A 24,532-nucleotide genomic window follows, 5' to 3' on the forward strand; every position below is an offset into this window, starting at 1 on the left:
TTGTGCATTGCAAGCTTTTCAGCTATAATTCAGAGAATGCCCTTAGTTGTGTAATTTGGGAGATAAGCTCAAATGCAGATTAAAATATCAAACATGGCAGCCACTATAATGCAGAATGTAAACGAGTTAGAAGATCCTGATAACATCATTAGGAAATTATGAGAGAATGTGACTTGAAGAGTCACTAGCAAGGCAACATAATGCTGTTTCCAAAACTGCAGTTCAATCGCCTCTTTAACCTTTATACAGTAATGGAAAGTCGTGCTTTGGAGCAACAACTGTGAGGTCAGAAGTGGTTTTAAAATGGAAGAGACCTGTGCAATCTGTGGAGGAAATACTTTGAAACTTTGATAAACTAGTGGTCTTCAAGCAATTTCAAGTCTGTAAACTTTTAATGTGTAGCCTTTATGCCAACTTCAGGCAGTTTCTATAGGTGACTATCCAGTTTCTTCTCAAAAATCCCAAGGTTTAAATTTAAATGCTGTTTAAAGAGGCTTTAGTTAACAGCACCAAAGATCAGGTACAACTTTTCAGATGTTAATTTAATGATCTTCTAACCAGTAATGTGGAATGACATTGAGCCACCCTGGACACTCGCTGCCTTAGATTTCCTCACTTGGACACTATGATTTCAATAAATATCATTGTAGCTGGGGTGTGAAAAGGAAAGAGGAACAGAAGATTGACTAGAATATACAAACCAGCCCCAGCAAGCAAGATCCCTTCTGCAAACAAGACAAATAACAACTTCAAGTCGTCTTTCTCTTGGCAACTGATTATTCTCCTCTCCCTATGGCCATACCCCACACCCCGTGCATCGACTCGCAGACATTAGGTTTTGTGTCTGACTGCACACCCCGGCTTAGATTGCTGGAAGGGCTGCTTCACAGAGCCACAGCAGAGGCTGAAGTGTTTCTACCCATTGAACAGCCTGGATGGCTGCCTTTTCAGCTAGTGAGTGCCTATTCACTCATGACAGCACATCTGCCTGTTGCAATTTCCTTATCATGCTTCACAATTATTTCAGCTTTACCACAGGAGTCCAGGAGTCCATAGGACATTGGATTGTTCTGTTCAGCTTCTGCTACTCCCTAGCAGATCCCAAAAGAGTGTCCAGCCCTTCTGGGTTTCCAGGCCATCCCCTTCTTGGGGAGAGGGAGCATCCTCTTCTCCTTTAGGCCATGGTCTATAAAACTTAAACCAGGAATGACATACTCTCATGCTCTTACACTACATAGCAAGCTTAAACACATTGCAGCTTTATTCCTTAGCAGCTAATATTGACGTGGAGTACATCTGTGAATAAAATCATATCAGGGAAGAATTTGTTCTTCATCTACTAATATCCAAAACCGTTCTAAGAAAAGCAGCACAAAACAGATCATTTCCAATAAGTGATACTTAGGTAATTTCCAGTGAATGATCCAAAAAATGGACATGTGGAGTCCATTCCAGATTGGTACTAAACTTAATTGTTGTACCAAGGTCACTGGACAAATATTTTAAGTTAACTTGGTTGGTCTTTTCCATTCAGATGCGCAAGAGCATCAAAAACAATTCTGAGATCAGAACTGCTGTGGATACCAACTGCCTTGGGAAGATGATACGTCAGCACAGCAAGGGGCTTCTCAATTTATCGGATATTTTAATAAGGAAACATTACATTAATTACGTGCTTGTGTTTATACTAAGACAGAAAACTCTAATACACCACACATTCCAGCAACTCCATTATCCTGTTTTGCGTATGTCTCACGCTGACTCAAGGGTTTAAGAGTTTATATAGCAGTTTGTCTGCTAGTACAGAGCTGGAGTATGCTATTGGCAACAGAGTAAATAAAGTTGTCTAATGAGTGGACATGGATTATGTTGTATATCCAGTTTTCCTCCAAAGACCATTATGAGTCCTGGGCCTAGCCTGGGCTCAGTTCCCAAAGAAACAAAACAAAACAAAACAAAACAAAACCAGAACTGGTACAATATTTTCAGATTTGCCATAAAAAATAAAAAAATAATAAATAAATAAATAAATAAATAAATAACTATCAAAGCACAAACAATAGCAATTTCTCCAAATGTCCCTGGTTTACCAATTATGCCAGAAAGACATGACAATTAATAAACTTTTATTTTTACATAAGCTGCCTCTAGGCACTGATCTGCCTACAGATTCGAAGCATGCTCTGGAAGAAGCTGGCAGCCCATGGCTTGGACAGGCACACTCTTTGCTGGGTTAAAAACTGGCCGGATGGCCTGGCCCAGAGAGTGGTGGTGAACGGAGTGAAATCCAGTTGGTGACCAGTCACCAGTGCTGTTCCCCAGGAGTCAGTGTTGGGGCCCATCCTCTTTAATATCTTTATTGATGACTTGGATGAGGGAATTGACTGCACCCTCAGTACGTTTGCAGATGACACCAAGTTGGGGGGAAGTGTCGATCTGCCGGAGGGTAGGAAGGCCCTGCAGAGGGACCTGGACAGGATGGGTCGATGGGCAGAGGCCAGTGCATTGAAGTTCAACATGGCTAAGTGCGGGGTCCTGCTCTTTGGCCACAACAACTCCATGCAGCACTACATGCTTGGGGGACAGTAGCTAGAAAGCTGTGCAGAGGAAAGGGATCTGGGGATGCTGATTGATGCTTGCCTGAACAGGAGCCAGCAGTGTGCCCAGGTGGCCAAGAAGGCCAACGTGCCTGGCTTGCATCAGGAACAGTGGCCAGCAGGACCAGGGAGGTGATCGTCCCCCTGTACTCAGCTCTGGTGAGGCCACACCTCAAATACTGTGTTCAGTTTTGGACCCCCAGTACAAGAAGGACACTGAGGTCCTGGAGCGTGTCCAGAGAAGAGCTACGAAGCTGATGAAGGGGCTGGAGCACAAGTCCTGTGAGGAGCAGCTGAGAGAACTGGGATTGTTTCATGTGGAGAAAAGGAGGCTCAGGGGAGACCTCATTGCTCTCTACAACTACCTGAAAGGAAGCTGTGGGGAGCTGGGGGTTGGCCTCTTCTTGCAGATAAGTAGTGATAGGGTTGGAGGTAATGGGCTCAAGTTGTGCCGGGGAGGTTCGGGTTCGAAATGAGGAGACATTTATTCTCAGAAAGAGCAGTCAGGCATTAGAACAGGTTTTCCTGGGAGGTGGTGGCATCACTGTCCCTGGGGGCGTTTAAGGAAAGGTTGGTTTCTAGGAGTCTACATCCCCAAATATCACAAGACAAATACAAGCTTCTAACATGCATTACGGCTGCTAATTAAAAGAGCAGAATACAGATTGATGTGTTTATGTATCCAAACCACATTTCTCCTGCACCCTTCTCAAAATACACCAATGTCCCAATGGCTGGCACAGCTGATGCAGGCTGCTCCTTAAACGATAAGACCTGAACACCGGCTCAGTGAGGCAGGACATCTCCTCACACTCCACAGGCAGTGACCTCCACGTCTCCCCTGGCCTTTGCGCTACAATTAAGAGGAAGTATCGTGTCACTGGGCAACACTGCTGCCTGTTCTTTGGACTGCCAGCCACTGGGCTTCCTTTAGGGGTGACCCGTGTCACAGGGCTTCATGGGTATCATGGTGCTTGCGGCATGGAGGTAGCAGAAGGAGACCGTGTTTCGATACCAAACGCCACACACAGATCACTCAGCACGCCGCTGTCCAGAGAAAAAGACTCAGACCAGCGAGGAGGTTTTGGTTTCTTTTCTTTATTAAAACTCTTTTCTATTTTTACTTCTTTATTAAAATTCGCTCCTTGGAAGACGGCTTCTATCCACCCACTTGCCGCCTCACACCTCCCACCAGGAGCCCACCGCCCGCCCCAGCGCCCTCCCCTCAGCGCCCTCCCCTCAGCGCCCCGCCCGCCCCGCGCCGCCATTAGCGCTCGGCGGCGTGTCCCAGGGGGCGGGGCTACGCCCAGAAGGGGGCGTGGCTAAAGGCAAAGGTGGCGTGGCTTAGGGGAGGGGGCGTGGCTACAGGGCTGGGCGGGCAGAAGGGGCAGCGGCGGGCGGCGATTGGGCGCGAGGCGGAGGGGGCGGGGCCTGGGGAGGGGCGGCGCATGCGCGCTGCGCCGGCGGGCCCGGCTGCGAGCCTATGTGCGCGGGCAGCGGCGGCGGCGGGGCGGAGCGCAGTGCGCTCGGCCGCTCCCCGGGGGTGGGCAGCTCGGCGGCCGCCGGGCCAGCTGGCGCTCCGGCTGCTCCCCCTAACACCGGCACCGGCGCCATGTCCGCCGCCATCGAGCGGGAGTTCCAGGAGATCGACGCCACGAACGACTGGCAGGCGCGGTACCTGGTGAGCGCGGCACGGGGAGGTTAAAGGAGGGGGGAGGTGGGGAACGGGGAGGGGGCCGCTCGCCGCCGGGCCGCTCCCTCCGGGCCGCCCGGCAGCGCTGGGGCAGCGCTGAGGCAGCAACGGGCCGCGAGCAGCCGTTGCGCCGCCGTTGCCGCGCGTGCGCGGCGCCTGAGGGAGGGGGCGCCGGCTGCGCGTGCGCATGCGCGGCGGACGGAGTGGAGTGAAGGGGGGGGAGCGCCGTGTGGTGATCCTGAGGGGGGGGGGGGCAGGGGAGCAGCTCCTCGCAGCAGGATGAGGAGAAAATGAAGCAAAAAAGTGATTTTATTTATTTATTTGTTTTTAAATCACACGTAAATTTCTCACGACGTGGTTTTCACGCCGGCTGCTGGTTCGGGAAGGCCGTTTGTTTGCCTGTGGTGTCGTCACGTAGCAAGCGTCCTTGCGAGAGGCGTGCGCTCTCTGAAGGGGAAAAAAATAAAAATAAAATAAAATTTTAGCACTAGGAGATCTTATTCGTCTTACCGAAAACCTGCGTTCGCACTGCAGTGCCGTGAATTTGCCAGGGCTCGTGGTGAAACCCCGTAAAGCTGGGAGCGTTCATGCTGGCTCTCAGAGTTCCCATCCAGTCCGATAAGTGACTGAATAAATAATGCAATTTCGCATATTTATTTTTCCTATGTATGCTTTTTTCTCGTGTAATACTACACCTGGCGCCTGGCTGGTTTCTCTCGGTTGTGGCAGCTGGGTTGTGTGTGGGGAAACTGATTTCAGAACTGGTCATTAAACTTCCACGGTTTTACTTCTCTTTAGCAAGCCCCATCGCTGCAGTAATGTTTTGAACGGTTTTATTTTTTCTTGAAGAAATAACAGGCCCGTTTCTGGGCACAGAGGATGGCAATTCTTTTTAAAACAAAGTATGTTCCATTCTGCTATGGAACAATTAAATAAAAATTATCCTGGGAGCATTTGGTAGTGAATGGCTGCCATCTATTCAGTGTGTGTGTAGCTGCTCCCAAAACTTGTAAGCCATGTAAACTAGAGGAGAACACAAGCTCCATTGTGCTGTACTAAAATAAAAATTTTGGTTTTTGTAGTAGATGAAGTGATTTATTTTTTTTTTATATACAGTTGGGTGTTGATGCTTGACAGTTGCTGCTCCACATCGTGGTTGAGGTTCTTCACAGGCTGTTTTTGCACATAATCATGGCGTACAGCAGGCACTAAAAAAATGGAGTTTTACCTATATTAGATTTCCACTAGAAAGGAGTCATTTCCACAACAAAGAAGTCCTCTATTGTTGTGTTTGTTATCTGGAAGAATCTCGACTACTTAGGAAGTTTGAGAAGCCCTTCTTTGTGGTAGCGGAAGCATAGAGAAGACCGAAGAATGTTTAGTTGTCTTTGGGACATAATGATCACATACAGCAACGTCATCTAAAAGCAACAACAACAACAAAAAAATCAAATATTGTTAATCTTATGTAAAGTGTCTGCTGAGGTGACATCAGTACAGAGATACAAGGACATAGTACGGTTCATTGGGGGCTGCTTGTCAATAGCACTTCATCTGTGCTTTCATGGTTATAAATCTGTACTTGGTTCCAAGTTGTGGAAGAGATGCTGTCACTAGAGGCAAAAAAAACCCAAAACACTCAACATCGAGAATATGTGAGAAGTATTACTCCTTGAAACACTGTGTAAGTGAGTCTGATGGTCTTCCAAACGCTGATTATCAAAAGGTTTGCATTAATGCCTGGGAGGAAGCAGGCTGTGATTTCACATTGGTGCAACTTGGTATTTGTGAGCCTAAAACTGTTGTTTCATATTGGATCGTGTCTAATTACAGCTATTAGGGATGAACTGTCAAATGACCTATAATAATTTGGTGGCTATTAATGAGTTTATGGCTGCAGTTAACTAGTTCAGTTACCTTTGTAACTGAACTTTGTTTACTCTGCCAGTTGGTGGAAAGGAGCTGGAGCTATACTGCTGTTAGCTCCATCTGACTCCTATTTCTATGGGAGATAACATGCAAATCCAAGGTAAACCCTGGGCATAATCCCCGCTGTTCACCCCTTTGTTCCTGCTGTTATCAGTTGCTTACCAAATTGTGCGTGTGCAAGTCTGTCACGTTAGCCAAGTGTAAAAAGATCTAAGTGGCAGTGGCATGGCCAAGAATAACGCATGTTTTCTGAGGGAAAGTAGTGTTAGCTGTAATAAAAGTTCATTTTAAAATGTTATTATCTGTATTAATAACTGTGATTAAGTAAATAAGATCAAAAGCTTTGTGATTGCACGTGTAGAACACTAGCCTTACTCTGCTTAGTGTCTATATAAGTAAATTGTATTTTTTTTGTCTTTTAAAGGAAATTCGACATAAATCCAGTGACTACCCTCACAGAGTTGCAAAATATCCAGAAAACAGAAATCGAAACAGATATAGAGATGTTAGTCCATGTAAGTATCTTTTCCATATTTTCTGCAGTAAACTTTTCAGACTTCTTACTTACCCCTTCAAACACCATAGCAAATGCAGCCTTGTGGTCCTTGTGGGTTTTATATTATGTTTATTTTTGTAGGCATGTGTCGTCTGATAAATGTGTTTTTTTTTCTTAACGAAACAAATAACAAAAGGGAAAAAAGCTGAAGGTTAAACTCACAGTACTGACTGGAGAACGAGAAGATTGTAAACCATAGTTGTTAGTATATAGGTAAATGTTTCTGAGCTGGAAAGCAATTCGTATTTTAAAGATTTTTTTTCTTATAAGGAAGTCATTTAATAGTGCTTTATTTGACAAAAAAATATCGGAACATCGACATCTGTTGAGCATGGAGATTAAGTTAGTAAGTCCTTACTAACACAAACAATTTATTTTAAGACTTTTTTTTTTTTTAAGACTGCGTAGATGGCTCTGCTTGTTTGTGTGGAGAAATGCCATTGGATTTCTACTTTGGCTTTAAAGTTGACTTGAGATTTGGTTATTTTGTTCTGTTCAAAGTATGTGTGTAACGATTTCCTATAATTTTTTCAGTGCAAGCAGGTATGTTACATAGTGCTTGGTACTTTACTAACTGACAGAAAGTGGTCTTTGTGACATAATGGTGTTGTATCTCAGCTGAAAACAACTTTTTTTTTTTTTTACTTATTTGCTATTGAAGTATTGAAGTGGTGTGGACTTCTTTAAACAATGTTTACTTGAAAAAATGTTAATCCAGAACCCTTATAAAAAGACACGTGAGCAAAACATTACCAATATGTAATTATAGCTGGAGAAAGCTATCATAAACCACTTCCAAAAGGAATAGGAAAAAAATGTAGCACGACCTTAATTTTTCTACAAAATATTGAGGTTGGAACAGGCTAAATGTTTGCATGTCCTTTCATACTAAGCTTCCCAGAGCAGCAAAATCTCTTGTTACTGGATCTAGAACTTTTGAAGGGCTGCTGATGTATTTGGGGATTTTTGTGTGAGAGCCTAATGTGAATACCTATTGTAAGATTTGGAGAAGTGCTGAACTCCTTGTTTCCAGTTGAAAGTTGTGGTAATAGCATGTGCACGGCACTTCTCAAAATCATACAGAAAGGGTCTTGAACTGAGTCATGCTGGTCAGATAGCAGTGCTGCGTGCTGATTGTTAGGCTGCTGCCAGGATCCTGACTGGCACGGTGTATTCCCACCTAACGGATCCGTCTGGCTTAATGCTGAATCTAAGTAGCACATGACCGTGACACTGAACCTTGATACCATAAACAGCCCCTTTGCTGTGTCTGCGTGGCATTTCCCACTACCCTCCTGTCTGTGAAGCGTGCGTCTCTGAGGAGGATGCTTTGTTTGCTGAGGTTGGTTAGCTTCTGCTGTATGCTCAGCCCGATAAGCCTCTGCTAGGCGTTAGCTGACCTGTGCAGAGGGTCTCCGTTTTGCTCTCTTGCTAGAACACAGCATTAGCTTCTTAACCTGTGATAAAATAGAAACAGAAAGTGAATGAAACATAATCTATACCTACACAGAGGCAGGGGTTCTTAAGAAGAGAAGGCAGGAAATCGGTTTTGAACCCTTGAGACCCAAAGTCTATTCCTGTGTCCATTACACAAGTTCTGTCACAGAAGTTGTATTAATGTATTTGCCATTTCTGCCATCCATGTATTTCATTTCTTTTATACAACTGCAGAGAGAATGGCAGCTTGCTTTTAAAGTTTTTTTTTTTGTTTTTTTTTCTTGCTCACAGTGTGACTTTTACAAGAGTGAAGAGCACTCAACACTTCTGTCATGGCAAAGCCTGCTTCTGGAGTGCTTGTTTAGCCAGAAGGAAATTTTGTGACTGTATTGATCCATGGACTCTGTCTCTTTGCTGTTACACAAATAAAATCTAGTCCTGAAGCAGTAGCTGAATTCGGGATGGTATTGAAGTAATTACATGCTAGTTGACTGGAAGTACAACATGATGAGCTTGATGAAGCATGTCTCAGTTCTTAGCATACGTGAAAGAACAGAGGCTTGAACTGGACTGCCAAAGCAGGCCCACAGGGCTGGGCACCAGTAGCAAGGCTGTGTGAGGAGAACACAACAGTCGTCTCTGAGACAATGGTAGGAGTTGGCAGGAGAAAGAGACCTGGAAGGGAATATACGATAAATAATCTTCCAAGACACCAGGACCTAAACTGCAAAGCAGCTGGGGTAGAAGCTGTGTGGTTAGGCTGCTGTGAAGAGCCCATCTAGTCATGGTGCACGTATGGAAGGAACCGGCCTTGCAGAAATGTTGGGAGACTCAGTCTTGCACAACCTAACATTCTGGTCCTTCATTTCTTAAACCTTACTGCTGTTTAAGTGTTTAACTGCAATAGTGGTGGTAACATGCCATCTCTCATACCGAAAGGCCTTCAGAGCTAGTAGTTCATACTCCAGCTAACTAAATAAGCATATTATAAGACAGACACAACTTGATGAAAATGTTTTATGCCTCCACAGCCATGAGAAAAAGGTTTGTTTGTGTAGCAGCCAAGCAAGTCTAAAATCCCAGGTGGTACATCTGTAGGAGGAAATGCAAAGATAACTGTCTTCCGGAAGAGATGTCAACTACAAGTCCAGGAAAAAATGCTTTGGGTTGATTTGCCCCGTTTCAACTATAACATACAGGGCAAGTGTGTTAAAACTAATTTGTATGGTGCATCCATTTCTAGGTGGAAGTTTATTTCTGTTAGCTGTATAAAGCTAGTTGTCTGCCTATTACAACCAGTTGAGTTTTATAGTCTCCTGTTCGTAGTAGTAAGTGTCCAGTTTTGCTGGCTAAAGAGCCACTGTGTGTAAGTTTAGTTGCATAAAAGCCCTCAAGAGTGATTGCCTAGCCAAAAAACCAGTAGTCATGCTGTTTGGTGTTAGTGTAGAACAGGGAGAGCAATATCTTGGCTATGTAGCAGTATTGAAACAGGAAGTTAATCTGAAATAGGTTTGGTTTGACAGCCAGTCATTTCCTGACAGATGAAACCATTTCTCAGAAAACATTGTTCAGAGGAAAATAACTTGTGAGGCTATTATTTTTTTTATTGATACTGTTATTGGAACTCTAAGACTTCTGTTACTGCTTTCCTTATAATTTTTATCTCTAATTAATCTCAAAGGAGTCAAATGGCTCAGATTGACTGTAAATACCCCTGGAGATCTGCTTGTGGTGTTCCCAGATTTAGGGTCAGGAGTCAGATCCCCTGGATAAAATTTGCAGGATATCTTTTCTCCTTCTTTTGGAGGGTAGAATGGGGATGACATAATAAATTTTACCTTCAGCCTTCCTTTGTAATGGCATGTGTAACCCAGTTTCTTAGGTCTTCTGAGCTTTTTCACCAGGTAAATCACGTTACTGTTGGAGGTTAAGAGGTTGTGATTTCCCTGAGGCTGGTGGTAGACTTTGTGTTGGACCTTTCAACCACGGGCTTATGGTACTCAAAGCATCTCTGCCAGGGAGAGAGGAATGTGGAGAGTATCGTGCAGTACAGGGAGCAGACTCGGAGTTGATGTGCTTGGTCTTGCGCTTAATGGTGATTAATCATCATCGCAAAATGTTCCCTTTCTGTCCTGCGCTGAGAACAGGGCGATGTTCTGTCCAAAATAAGCCTACGCGCTTCTTGTTGTCCGTATTAGAAGCTGGCATCAATGATTTTTTCATGATCGAACGATTGTGTAGAACATCTTGTTACCAGAAGCATGGCATAAATAAACCCCAAGTGTTGCTTTTGGAGATATTTCTTAGTCTGGGTTTGGGGGATAGAGGAGTTTCCTGGCACATCCTGATCTAAACTTCAGAATAGAGTAGTCTAGCTGGGAGGGACCTTCAGGGATCATCCAGTCTAACTGCCTGACCTCTTCAGGGCTAGCCAAAAGTTAGTGTGTTATTAAGCACATTGTCCAAATATCTCTTAACACTGACAGGCCTGGGGCATCAACCACCTCGCTAGGAAGCCTGTTCCATGAGGGTGGTCAAACAGCGGTAAAAAAAACTGCTCCTAATGTCCAGTCTGAACCTCCTCTGGTTCAGACATAGTTTACTGTTTGTTTGTCTTGGTTTTACTTGAAAAGTACCAGGATCCTGAGCTGATCCTGAGTTAGGGATGTGCGAAATGTGTGAATACATTTCAGCCGTGGGCTAGCCTTGACTGCTGTATCACGATGGCATTGTCGCGTGCAGCCAGCAGCAGGGTGGGGGGCGGCCACCTCACCTTTCCTTTGCCTTAGGCTCCCTCTGAAACTGGATCTGTCTGAAGTTTGTGAGTGTATGTCCGGTGACAGCAGTGAAGTCGGGATCACCTGGCAGCTCGGGTAGACTGGATTTAGACTAGTGAAATGAAGGGGGGTTGCTGGTAGGTGGTAAAGGGTCAGGCTGGGCCACTGGGGTGGCTTATTGCTCGTGACTTGTGTTTAATCCCCTAAGCAGCATTTCACCCTCCTTTGTTGCAAATAGCACCGTATTTGGCAAGCAAGAGCCGGCTCTCGGACAGAAGAGCATTTTTAAGTTACGCAGCGGTTTCACTTCTAGAAATGCAGTTGTTTTCGAATAAAAACCTTTCATTAACCAACTGCAAGAACTGCATCATGTGAAATGCCAAACGTTCCTAGCTCAGTTTTAACTGGAGATGGCACTTTGCTTTTAGCAGGGAGTGTGCAGATGGACGCGTGATGTGAAATCTTGGTCTTTTATGAAATGCAGGGCGTGCTGTCAGTGATAAGAGGGACAGGGTTTCACCTGAAGTGGGTAATAAGAGTTCCCTTATCTCAGACGGGGAGGGGGGGGGGTTGCGGCAGTAGTTTTCTTATTGCAGGAGTCAGAATGAGAATCACTTTTAGGGTTTCCACTTCCTTTTCAGACTATGTTGAAATAGGGAAATTAACGCCTCAGAAAATGAGTGCTGTATTTTAGCTGTTGTGGGCATGGCAACATTTAAAGATAAATCTCATAGATTAGATTTAAGATATGTTTATCATTCATATAAATCAGAAGTACTTTGTAACTGGAAATGACTTACATATGGGAAATCTGTTACAGCTAATTCACTATCAAAAGTTGGCTTGCTTCTTTTAATTCAGAAGAGCAAGCCAAGGCTTGAATGAGGTTTCTAGGTCATTGTGTCCTTTAGGAACCTTTTTCCCTTGAAAGGGAAATCAATATTTGCTAGTGGCTTTCTTGATCCTCTGGGTTCACCGCTGTATTTGGAAGAGCGCCTCTGTTTTGGCTGGGGAGGAGAGAGGGAGGGTGACTGTGCACAGAACTAGTTGTGGGTTTCCTTCAACTTTCCTAAGTTTTTATAATGTTTACAAAGCAGAACCTAAAAGAGGGAAAAAGTAGGGTCAAAAACGTGTGCAAGCATTGCAGCGTGAAACCTCGTTAGGGCCTCAGCAGTTATCTCCTGGCAGTAGTACAGCAGCTGCTGCTGGGTGATTAAACTGTTAACAGGGCTGGCTTACGTCACCTTTCCGAGAACACTAGTACCGGTATGTGTGATTTACTATAACAAGATCTTAAGTTTTTCCTGTTGGCAGATGACATGTAATATTTACAAAGGTCTTGGTTTCTCTCCAGCAGAAACATTTCAGATAAAGTGATACATGAAAGGAAAAAGTAACACTTTAATTTCCAGAGAAAATAGTGCAAGAGGATATATTTTACTTAAGACAGTAGATTTAAGACATGTTTTTGATTTTGGTAATGCTTTTTACTTCATACAGATGCATCGTAAATTCTTTTAAGACTCCTGAGAGTTAAGATGGTGTTGCCTTTCAGCTGGAATGCTAATGAAAACAGACTAACCCAGTAGCTTTCTCATACTTTTGTATTAAAAATAGCTTTTCAGCACACTTTTATCCTCTGTTTGCATGTGACTGCATATAAAAGCTAGCAGCTAAAGGAGCTATAATGACCCCAAACCTTACTCCTGGGGTGTGTGTGGTGACTTTAAGAAATTAAAGGTTATCCATATCCAAAGAGTAAGTAATAAAAAAGTTACACCAGGGCTCATAAAAGGGCCTGTGTATAGCTTTGTATCCCCTCTGACAGTTGCCAGTGGCAGATAGCTGAGTATAAAAGCAGATCAAGGCATAGTAAATGTATTTTTTCCAGGTTTCCAAAAATTTGGAAATTGTTTATAGAATAATATGAGCAATCCACAGAACAAGAGGCTAATTCAGTAACTATTCCCTGATTCCTCACAGCTTTTTGCCTACTGAGGGTCACATTCACGGATTTCTTCTTATGTAAGCCTTGTGCTGTATAGCCTGGCAGTAGCACAGGGGATTGATCTGATTTAACTAGCGTGACTGTACAGAATGTGGTAATTGGGAGGTGCTTGCCCAAAGCTCATGGATTTTGTGCGTTTCATAAGATACTTGTCAAAAGGAAGTCAGGGTTTTAGCGTGGCTATCTTTCAGCGAGGGTATGGGAAAGGAAAAGGGGGGCTGACATATTTTGACAGCAGCTGTGACGTAAGGCTGCTTCCTGGGTGAGTTTTGGGGGTTGCACCAGGTGAATGTAGGTGAAAAACTGGCATTGCACCCAGTTCCACTCAGCTCTGACAGTTGCTTTGTGGAATATCTTTCTGAATTATGCTGAAGTAACTTTTTTTTTTTTTTTTTTTTTATACCCTGCTCTTAAAAGCAGTCTGTGTAGGTGGTTGAGCTTCACGGGGTTCGCAGTCAGTTGGACGATACGCAGTTATGGACAAATACTAAATGAAAGATGCTGTTTATTTAATGGAGTCTGATAAGTGGCTGACAAAGGATTATTTAATGTGAACAAGTCTGATTACCTAAATGCCTCCCAGAGGGTGATAAATTGGACTGAAAAGTCCTAAAAAAAACAATCACAGTGATTTTTTTGTTGTGGTATTGTTGTATGGCATTCTGATCTTTCTCGTGTTAATGTTAAACTTTTATAAGCAGTCCTTTGAATGCTTCCCTGTCCTCTAAATAGGGGAATTTTCTGTCCTGCCTCTGCAATCATGGGAAAGGTAGAAACCATGTAATTAGATCAGGCTTTGTTTAATTGGAAGATTTGTTAAATAGGTACATCTTTGCATGTGCCACTTTCTTAGTGTTTCTAATTTTCAATTGTGTTAAACAATAAATTATAAGGACAATTAAGTTCAAAGCTTGGTTTGAATTACTGCACGTAGTTTGTTTTTTTGTTGTTGTTGTTTTGTTTTTTAACCTATGTCAGTTTATGATTCTACCTTGAACTGTAAAATTTTAGTTCGCTGAAGATCTTGGCATTCTAAACTTCAAGCATGCGGTAAAGTGATCTGGTGTAATATGAGAGAATGTTACTCGTTTTGGGTTGTTGTGCTGTTATATTAAGGAAATACAGCTGTTGAGGGATGGATGTGAGCTGTTTTGGTGTGTGCCAAGGGTTTATTTCATTTTGGTGAGTTGGTTTTAGAGAAAAATGGGTATTCCAGTTACTACTCTGCATTGGAATGCTGAGGGGAGAATAAGATGGGTATGGTTACATTTGTCATTTGGTTATTACTGAAGAATTTATTTTCTAATTGCTTGTCAGACCTAAGCTTGCCTGTTAGTGTATTCATCGAGAGGGATGCATCATTAATTCTTAAGTTTCTTCTAATTTTAGATGATCACAGTCGAGTAAAACTGCAGAACACAGAAAATGACTATATCAATGCAAGCCTAGTGGTCATAGAAGAAGCCCAGAGATACTATATTTTAACACAGGTAAGCCATTCCAATTAGTAAGTAGCATGGGGATTGAAAATATGGGGGAGATAGATTTGTACAGAAGTAACTTACATTTGGAGGATTCTTTGTCACTGGATATATACCTCATACTAACTGCCTGTTTGATCTAGCTGTTAACTCATTTTATATTTTAATAAAAAAGTAAAAGAGAATATTCAAGTATATATAGTTAACGATGCATAAAGCTTTTCAAGTATTTCTTGCTGTTCTGTTCTTCAGGAAGTAGAATTTTATACTTCTATACTTTTAAATGTAAACATGAATCTTGAAATAAGGTGTAGAAGTATTTAGTTTTATACTTCTATACTCCTAAGAAGTTTTATACTTCTTTTAAGTGTAAAAGTATAAAAACAATACTTCTATCCCCTACTTCTTGTTCTCTTCTTCTCTCTCTCTGCAGTATCTTCTAACTGCATAACAGTGTTGCTGCCCAAATTAAAACATTCCTTCCTGGAATTTTTACTGTTTTCTTTAAACTTCAAAGACTTGGATTATTTGGGCAGTATGGTTACTTTCCTGCATGTCTTTTCTGTCATTTTGTTGATATTTTGTTTAAACTTTTCTAGCAGAGGCTTTTTCTTGTTTGACACAGTGACATGTTAACCATGTTCGAACTCTGCTTTACCTATGCATTCTCTGACGCATTGTTCTCTTTGCCACACAGGGTCCACTGCCTAATACATGCTGTCATTTTTGGTTAATGGTATGGCAACAAAAAACCAAAGCAGTTGTCATGCTGAACAGGATTGTTGAAAAAGAATCGGTAAGTGGTGTTAGACATTTTACATATGTGGCTCGCTTTACAACTTAACTTTAATATAGTTGAACTTTTTGGTATGTTAAAAGAATTTTGTTAAAACAAACTTTGACATTGGTGCAATATTTACTATACCATTAAAGAAGTGATGGAGCTAAGACGCAAAATTAATTTCAGTAGAAACAACACCTAATAAATTTACATCCAGGTGAGAGTAAGGTGTTGAGAGAGGGTAGAGACAGAAGAAAGATGGAGTAGAAGCAGTGTAATATCTTCTAAATATCTATCTTAGATTATTTCTTTTGAATCCAGTAGAGCAGTGTCGTTTTTATACAGTAAACAACAAGTGTTTGTAGCAGTGGAGACAAGCTGCTGCCATCGACCATTTTGACAACTGGTCTAATTATTTTGATTCTTTACAACTGATGGTACATGTGCAGAACATATCAATTTTCTGTTGCTACATAGTTTTTCTACTAATGTGCTGAAAACCACTGTAAATTTTAATTATAAATACATGTCACTTTGATTTGTTCTTTTTTTTTTTTTTTCCAGAATGGATTTGTTAGCAAAAAGGATTTGACTAGTCCATAAAAAAAGTCATTTTTTTTCCTAAGGAAAAAATTTCCTGTGGTAAGCTTGAGTGCAGGGCAGGAGGAGTAAAGGACAAGGAACAGTTTTGCATTGTTTGTTAATTCTTTGGTTTTGCTAGAATATTCCCGTTTTCAGCCAGACGTGGGAAAATTGGCACAATGTGTTGCGTCACGTCTGTAAATGTGCAGATGTCCATGTTGGAAGTGCAGGGGAAAAACGTTGCAACAGCTGAGTATAGATCTCTGTCCACCGTAGACAACTAGGTAGAAAGGGTGGGGAGAGTGAGAATTAAGGTATGTCTCCAAACATGCCAGAACTGAGATGAAAGAAAAGCTGGAATGCGTAACAGCACTTGAAACAGTCGTCATAATTTGGCTGTAAACATGATGAGGTTTGAGAATTCCTCAAACTAGGAGCAGATCATAGGTACTTGAGTTTACTGTGTTATGTGGCAGGATCTCAGAATCCGCTAATGTGAAGACCAAGGTGCTAAGACACTTAACCAGATTTCTTTTCCTTTTTTTTTTTTTTTTTAATAACTTAGGTGAAATGTGCACAGTACTGGCCAACAAAAGAAGAGGATGTTATGACATTTAGTGAAACAGGTTTCCGTGTGAGGCTAGTATCAGAAGACGTCAAATCCTATTACACAGTGCATCTACTTCAATTAGAAAATATCAACGTAAGCTTTTCTCAGTCTGTTTATCTCATATTCTTGGTCTTAAATATATAATGAAAGCTATTAAGCATACTGTCACTGCAGGTTTGATCAAGCTTTTACACTAAAAATTGTAATGCATTTTGTTTCTGATAATGTTGAAGATGTAAGTGTGGCATATAAGCAAGTGAGCAAACGCCAATCTATGTGTTAGGAGATAACGCCTTCAGCATTTTTCTATACTTCTGTTTTTCATTTGACAGTACCATTTAGCATGCTGAATTGTAATTGATGGTAGCGGTGATCCTAAGAGGAGCTTTAAGAAATACCCTAAAAGGAGGAACCTAGGATTTGCAGTTTCTGATTTCTTTTGACTGCCAGAAATCATACTCAGTAATTCATGGGTTTTTGATGGGACTGTAATTTACCACATAATTTCAGTCCAGCTAACTAAGTTTGGGGGTTTGGGGGGGAATTACCACCTGTAGATAGGTAACTTTATCTCCTCTTGCTTACCTCCCGTTTTGCTCCACAGGACCAACCATCCTTTTCTCTTAAAAATTAAGCACTTTGACAATTTAATCAAGTTAAGCACAAAAAAATTGTTCCTGGCCTGAGCTTGGGTTGGAATTTGCTGCTTCTGTTTCAGAGCTGAAGACAGGATTGAAGAGCTTGTCTGTTTGTTCCAGCTATGTCTTGTAAGATATTCTCTCTCCCTATAAACCTTGCCTTATATTAATTGAAAGTGATCATATGGCAAGTTTTATTCAAGGTTGTCTTGTCAGTGGATTTGGGAAAGGAAAGCTTGAAGATATCTTTTTGCATGTTGTTTTATACAACTAAATCTTGACATATTTAATTGAAATTATTTGAATTACACTAACTAATAATGGCACTTTGAAATAAGTACCATTTGTTCATTTGAAACCTCCCTCACGAGATCAACATGATAAAACTTGGCATGTTGTTCCTTGATCTATTCGATGTACGAAGATCTTTATGCAATTCTGTCCTCCTGAGTTGGAGCATTTCTGTCTAGTTGTTGGTTTATTAACAGCAAATACTAAGAAAAGAGGAATAGTGCTTGCAAGATAGCATCTGAGAAAGAATAACTCTCCTTTTCCAAAAAGTGAGACAAGTTTTCCTAATTGCCAAAAAGGCTTTTTGGTTGAATTATTTGGCTGACATTGGCCTGTAGTCTTGGACTTCCTGTTTTTAAAGGATACAATTTTCATGATATATGTCATAACATTAGTTGGAAAATGCAAAAATCACAAGAGGAAAGGCCCAACTTATACTGTAGGTGATGTTTTGATTAAAAGTTTTTCAGCACTTAAATTTCTGGGTTTACTTTGGACTGTTAATGCAGGCCCATCAGTGTTGTATAGACATTCTTCTATGTCATTTAACTCACTGTTACACATACTTGGCAAATGTATTGTACTGAATATTTATTTTTTAATACCCCAGTGCTCCTATAAAGCTCCGTGAATATTAATTCCAAATAATATTTTAATATTTTGTATATAAAACAGCTAGAAGAAGTAAAACATACTTGGTTACTCAAGCGGGAAAAATGCATAATTCCCAGAATAACACTGCAAATGTTAAGTGAAGCCTTTTGTAAAAAGTTGATAAGTTTTCAGTAAAAACTAGTGGGAATCTGGTATTTGCAGTGACTTGAAACGTGAGCTTAACTATGTTTATGCAACTTGCTCTGGAGGGTGCTTTTGTGGGGACAGAATAGTAAACCATCTAGCCACTTGATGCCTGGAATATAAGATGAGTCACAAATAAAATTCTGCACTGAGTTCCAAGAATACTTAAGAAATGTTAGTATTTCTCTGAAAATACAGAGAACTGAAATTGTCTTTACAATATAGCCATTATGATCTCAAGTGATTTATTTGTATTATGACAAGAAATCTGTCTAATAGACAAGGAAAATAAATATGTATGAAAAAGTGTTTCATGTTCTTACCACTAAAACAAAACCTCTGACTATATACACTTTTTATTTACTTATTGTTAAAGAGCAGTTAGAAAGAGTGGTGGGCTTGGGGGGGGTGGTGTTTGTTTTTTAGGATTAGGTCATGACATTTGGCAGTTGGATTTGTTTAGATCTGTTCTGGGCGAATGTTTGTTTTTGCTGTTGTGGCTGGGATTGCCCAAAAAAATAGAAGAGATTGTTTATTGATGGTTTTCCAAAAGTTTTGAGAATATTTGAATGCGCTTAGTTTTGCTTGTGACTGTTGCAGAGCTTCCTTATTATTTGCCTGAGCTGATCTGTGTTTTAGAATATAGAAAGGCAGCTTCTGATTTCTACCGTGGTGTGCTGCGTGTCCTCCATCGCTTTGTTTGTGTCAGATGCCTTCTGAAAGTTAACCACTGCTTTCTGCTGTGAGTGTGCAGAGTCACAGCACTTCTTGAGGGAAGACTGAATGTGAAGGCTTGTGCAAACCCTTTCCTACGTTGGAAAATTGGAAGAGAGGAAAATACTGTGCTTTTACTAAAAATCTGTAGTCGTTTCCTTGAGAAACTGTTGCCTGTCTGCAACTTGAAGTGAAGTCTTCAAGTGCACTGGAGAATGTGATAGGTGTTTTTGAGAGCCTTTTTTTAAATCTGTAAAATCATCTTACTGGATAAGCGGAAAACTTGTATTTCCAGTAACTTCTGGTGTGGTAGCCAAGTACTGTGGAGAAGGATGCAGTGTGATTTGCCTGTGGAGTATAGCATACCAAATGCTGGTGAGCAAAAAGGGACTGGGTTGGTACTGGGGAATACAGGGGAGATATGGAAGAACAAAGGGGCCTCAGTATTCAAGGGAAGCTGGAGATGGGCTGGGTGTGGAAATGAAGCAGTGGAAAGGAATTAAAATTGCTAGTGGGACCTAGATGAAAGTCTCAGGCTGGATTCCTAGAAACAGGAGCAAATACGAGTACAGCTGGAGAGGTTTGCAAAGAAGATAGTTGCTGCAAGAGAAAGGACTGGAAGAAGTAAACTACATTTGTTGCAACACTGGTGGTAGGAGACCTTAGAGAAAGGTCTGTTGTAATAAATTCCGGGTGGAATCGTGAGTCTTCTGCAAATAGCAAACAGTTGGAGGAGAAAAAAGGAAGTAGCAAAATGGATTCTGAACACAGCACAAAGCCTCTGTGTGTCTGCTGTTGTCAGGTGGAGGTGACATAAGACTCCTTTGTGGCCCTCGCTGACTGGTACTTCCTGGTTGTTCATCCGCAGGATCAGTGTGTTTCAAGAAGATAAGATTAGAATTGCTGTTGATTTCCAATATCCAAAACTTTAAATGTACTGAGAAGGCATTTTGCTTCTGGAGCAATCTAATGGTAGGCGATGTTCTGGTGTCTCGTGGAATCCTTGCATATGGAAGTGTGTGTATGTGTATATACACATAAAATCAGAAATTCCTTCAAGGCTCTGTAGCAATTACATACAGTTTTTTGCTGTTGTGGCTGTATATGTATGTATATATGTAATTGCTACAGTGATTCGAAGGAATTTCTGAAACACAGCGTACACTTGCTTTTACACTTGTGAAAAGCTGTCATATCACTTTCACAAATTGCAGGAGTGATTAGTTCTGCTTCTCATGACCACAGAAAGAAGACTGGGATGTTAGGAAAAGTACTGCTGCCTAACAGGAAAGGAGAACCCAGACTCTTGTATGTCAACGAGACATACAAGATGATTTGCAGATTTAATGGATGTAACTATTAATCATACTGGGTTGCAGGGTATGCACTAGTTACTGAAAAACAAAGTGTTTGTGAGGATTATTTGGCTCCATTGTCCTGTTACTATTTTTATGTACAACTTCAAAATTATTTTGCCAGGCTTTGTAATAAAGAAACAGAAAACATTGCCGTAAAAGTTCATTAATATTTTGAATGTCAGTGCCTAGATCATTACCCTCAGAGAACGCCTTCTCATTTTTATGTGATCAAATTAATTGTTAATGCACTTGAGGCTTGAGCGGTAAGTGCAGGACCACTGGTGGGGTGTAGGTGTATTTTTATTCCCTCGTATGTTAGACCATTACAACAGCCTGTAAACTATGAAGTTGTCTTGTAAGGTGTGCGTGAAATTTGTCGGACTAGCATTTTCTGTCTTCACCTACTTGACACTGAAGGCATCAACTTCTTTTAAGTATTTTCATCGTATTTCATTCCTTTTCATACTCAGATGACTGAACAACCTGAAGTTGTTCTGAGACTTTTGTACCCTTTTAGTTTTTGGACGATTTGACACTCACTGTAAAAAGATTGCGATAAGGCTCATTTTGTTGTGAGTTCATCCAATTGCATTATATCACTTTTCTGCTCGAGTCCTTGTGTAGATGTTTGCTTGTATTGCGACGCTGCTGCTGGTGTTGCCAGCAGTCAGTGGAGAACCTGTGGAACCTGTGCAGTGTGGTGATAACTTTCCAAGTTAACCACTTCTAGCAGTGTTAGTTACTGGCTGTAAGCTTATCTCAGTATTTCATGAAATTTTCTCTGGAACGCTTTGACGCTTATTGAAGTTGTCTGTTTTAATATTGTCCCATAATTTTTCTAGGAGTTTGTCAAGTAGCTGGTCTTACAGAATCAATCCTGCAAGAATGTTGTAGTTACTGTAGATAAGCTGGTTCTCAGTTGTCAAGCAGAAGAGCATTCTCTGCATGTAAAAATTTATACTATTTATAGATCTGGTAAATTTATACTGCCTATCTGAATCTTGAAGCCCAGCTTTTTTCTTTAAAATAATATCTGGCTTCTTGGTAACATTTTAAATAGAAATGGTTGTTCCTGAAATTGAATTTCTGTTGGTCAACAGTTGTGAATCTTCAGCAAGCCAAACCTTCTCTCTCTAGAGTCTTGCACAAATTCATGTAAGTGATACCTGTGGTGCAAGCTAGCTACATCGCCTAGTATAACAGGGGGAGCTCTCTAAGAAAGAATGGTACAGATAGTTACATAAAGACAGGATTTCAGTTGTACAGCTTAACTGCCAAGCACCACTTGAAAGAGTTTTTCTGACTGAGAGAAAATGTGGGAGGTTTGAAATAGTCAAATGGGATTTGGCTGTACTGCAAGTTCAAAGAACACCAGCCAGTTTCAGTGTTCTGAAATTGGAATTGCAAAGAAAGATTAAGAGAGTAGATATATTTTAAATGAGCTGAAGCAAAGGAAAATTGTGAAAGGGATAAAGATTTTTTTTTTTAAAAAAAAAAAAAGGATAAAGCAGTATGGAGAAAAAGAAAAAAAATAATTCTGTGGGCCAGAGCTGTATGAGATGTACAGCAGCAGTTAGATCCTTCCTTTAGGCACACCTATTCTCAGATTAGTAGTGTATGTGCAGGGTGGTGCTTGGGCATGTGCATGAAGCCCTACTGTGTGGTTTTTTTTTGTTTGGTTTTAGGATGAGGATACACCTAGTGCTTGATACAGTCTAGGATTTAAAAAAAAAAAAAAACACATCACCTGTATTTTTAATAGATAAGAAATGGTTTTGTTATCTTGAGGTGTAAGGGAGGCTTTGTATTTAAAAATCCTCGGGGGGGGGGGAGTATTAATTGCCACTTTCAGGATCATCTAGATTCAGAAGAAACAAAACTTCTCTTTACCTAATACATACGTTTACCTCCTCTCCCTGGTTTTCCTTTCTTTTGTTTGTAAATCAATGCAGAATTTTCCTTAGAAATGAAAGAAATCACTTAGCATGTTACCTTCTTTAAGATTTTATCATTTCCAGACTTCTTACGAAGAATATACCTCCTTCATGATGCCTAAAAAAATCAGCCATTTCAGTTCATAAGCAAGCTAACTCACTAGTTCAAAAACTAGATACAGAAGACCAGTAATATAATCTCAGCAGAAAACACAAACTTTTAAAAATACTTCCATTCAGACAAATAAGAAAGAGAAATCACCACTGTATTTATGCAATTTAGGAGGCTTTCGTAGATTTTACCCTCTTAAATCTCACTGCAGACTCATGTACAAAATATGATGGTTCAGACTCTGTTGTCCACGTTAAGCTCTTAGCCAAAAGATGAAATATTCCTGTAAAATGTGCATTTGAGAATGACTGAAGTCATGCCAATATTCCCTGTTTTCTTTGAATCATTCTTGCAGCATCAGGCATTGAAGGCAAAAGACAAAATATGAGACTATTTTCTTACTGTGGTTAACTATGAATTGAATAATTTTAGTTTAACAAAGGGTTTTCATAAGTTGTCCCTTACAAGAAGTTAAAACAGGCCGAGCAGGAGATGAACCGTAGAACTTACTTGAATTACATAGATATATTTTGGTGGTGCTGAAAAAGAAAACTGGATTTTCTGAAATATCCTGGCATTTTAAATCTACTTCTGTTTCAAATTTGTGGAGGTTTGTGTAGGTTTAAATCTGTGGAAAACCAGACGAAATGGAGGGATGGTAAAAATAAGGAAACCTTTCTAAAATTCATGAACTAAATTGGTGATCAAATTGTCTCAAAATTGCTGTAAAAATAAAAGAAGGGAGGCAAGGGGTAGTATTTTATAGAACTCACTTCAGATTTGCTGTTAAGATATGATCCAAATTTGTGATCAAAGCTTTTCAGGATACTTACAGGCTCTCTTACTGTCATTTCATTACTTGCACTTAGTTGGTTGTGTTCGCAAAGAGAGGGGAAAATGTTGCATTGTGTTAAAATGTGTATTTCCTTACACTGGGTGAATGCTTCAAGCTGGGTCTCGCAGCCTGGGCACTACAGGCCTTTGCCACAAAGCTTCCTGCTGTTGTATCGTTAGTATAAAGGAGATGCTGATACCTCTTGGTATTAAAACTTGCTCTGAACAGGAGTGGAGAGTGCTTACAATGCTGATGGGTATTTTTTCAGTCCTGTCAATGCTAGCAGCCATTAAGCTGCATTTATGGCTGAAAAAGGGATTTTGTTTGCTTTACTTCCTGCCCCAAAACATATTAACACTGGAAGCTTGAGAAGAGGAAAAAAATGTTTGGTAGTAGTTGCAAAGGGGAAAAACTACTAACGTGGATGAAGAACTGCTTCAAATTGCAGTGCTGGGTGCCCTCCAACAGCAAGATCCTGGGTTGTTTGTTGAAGTGGGAGGTTTGAAATAGAGAGTAGCTATTGATTTGGATTGGGGAAATGTGTGCTAACTAAACAAACATGGAATACTCTCTAGTTGCATTGTTTATTTGTTTTCACTTCTAGAGTGGCGAGTCCAGGATGATATCTCATTTTCATTATACTACGTGGCCAGATTTTGGAGTTCCTGAATCCCCAGCTTCATTCCTCAACTTCCTTTTTAAAGTCAGAGAATCTGGCTCACTAAGTCCTGAGCACGGACCTGCAGTAGTTCACTGTAGTGCGGGGATAGGACGATCCGGCACGTTTTCATTAGTAGACACTTGTCTTGTTCTGGTAAGTGATCAGTTGATTTCTGTCACCACTTCCCTTCCCCTGATACCCTGCCTTTCTTCCCCATTTTTGGTTGGAAGGCTTTAGAAGCACTTAAGTTAATGATGTCAGTGAAAACTTTGGTTAGGGCATCACACTTCTTTTTTTTTTTCTTCATGTTTTAATAGCTTAAAAACACAAGCCTTGCAATACATTTACAAATCCCTCTTGAAGTACTTTACATATTTTCACAGCTTCCTGGAAAGTAAATAAGAAGCACTCTTTTATGTGACGTGTGTAGAATAGATTGAGATTTTGTTTTTTAGATATTAATTTAGGCTTGCGAACCATGTCCTCTGTAATTGCTCATAATTTGGGCATATTATATATGTTAAGTATTTATTTAACATGTATTTAAGGTTTTGTTGGATTTTCTGAAATTCTAGATTCTGACTTTGGTTAGGCTTAGTATTACCGAGCAGTATAACATGGGGTTAAGCCAGGTAAGATTTCATTAGATTGGAGGATTGGAGCATCTGTCATATGAGGACAGGCTGAGAGAACTGGGCCTGTTTAGCTTGGAAAAGAGAAGGCTGAGGGGAAACCTCATC

General features: G+C 40.8%; 1 protein-coding gene across 3 annotated transcripts in view; it reads left to right on the forward strand.

Moving 5' to 3' along the window:
• The first annotated feature begins 4,046 nt into the window (after positions 1-4,046).
• The window catches only part of PTPN2 (protein tyrosine phosphatase non-receptor type 2), a 31,378-nt gene continuing 10,892 nt past the window's right edge, over positions 4,047-24,532 (forward strand). Inside the window, exons 1-6 of one of the 3 annotated variants that reach the window (XM_027452083.3) lie at positions 4,047-4,278; positions 6,644-6,734; positions 14,387-14,487; positions 15,176-15,274; positions 16,407-16,544; positions 23,736-23,945. In XM_027452083.3, the coding sequence (XP_027307884.2) occupies positions 4,081-4,278; positions 6,644-6,734; positions 14,387-14,487; positions 15,176-15,274; positions 16,407-16,544; positions 23,736-23,945 (837 nt within the window). In that variant the 5' untranslated portion in view covers positions 4,047-4,080. Of the gene's footprint in view, positions 4,279-5,839; positions 5,975-6,643; positions 6,735-14,386; positions 14,488-15,175; positions 15,275-16,406; positions 16,545-23,735; positions 23,946-24,532 lie in introns of those variants that run through there. The other 2 variants (XM_027452086.3, XM_072034686.1) reach the window with 2 other exon arrangements.

The sequence above is a fragment of the Anas platyrhynchos genome, chromosome 2, assembly GCF_047663525.1.
Source record: "Anas platyrhynchos isolate ZD024472 breed Pekin duck chromosome 2, IASCAAS_PekinDuck_T2T, whole genome shotgun sequence".
In the NCBI taxonomy this organism is placed as follows: domain Eukaryota; kingdom Metazoa; phylum Chordata; class Aves; order Anseriformes; family Anatidae; genus Anas; species Anas platyrhynchos.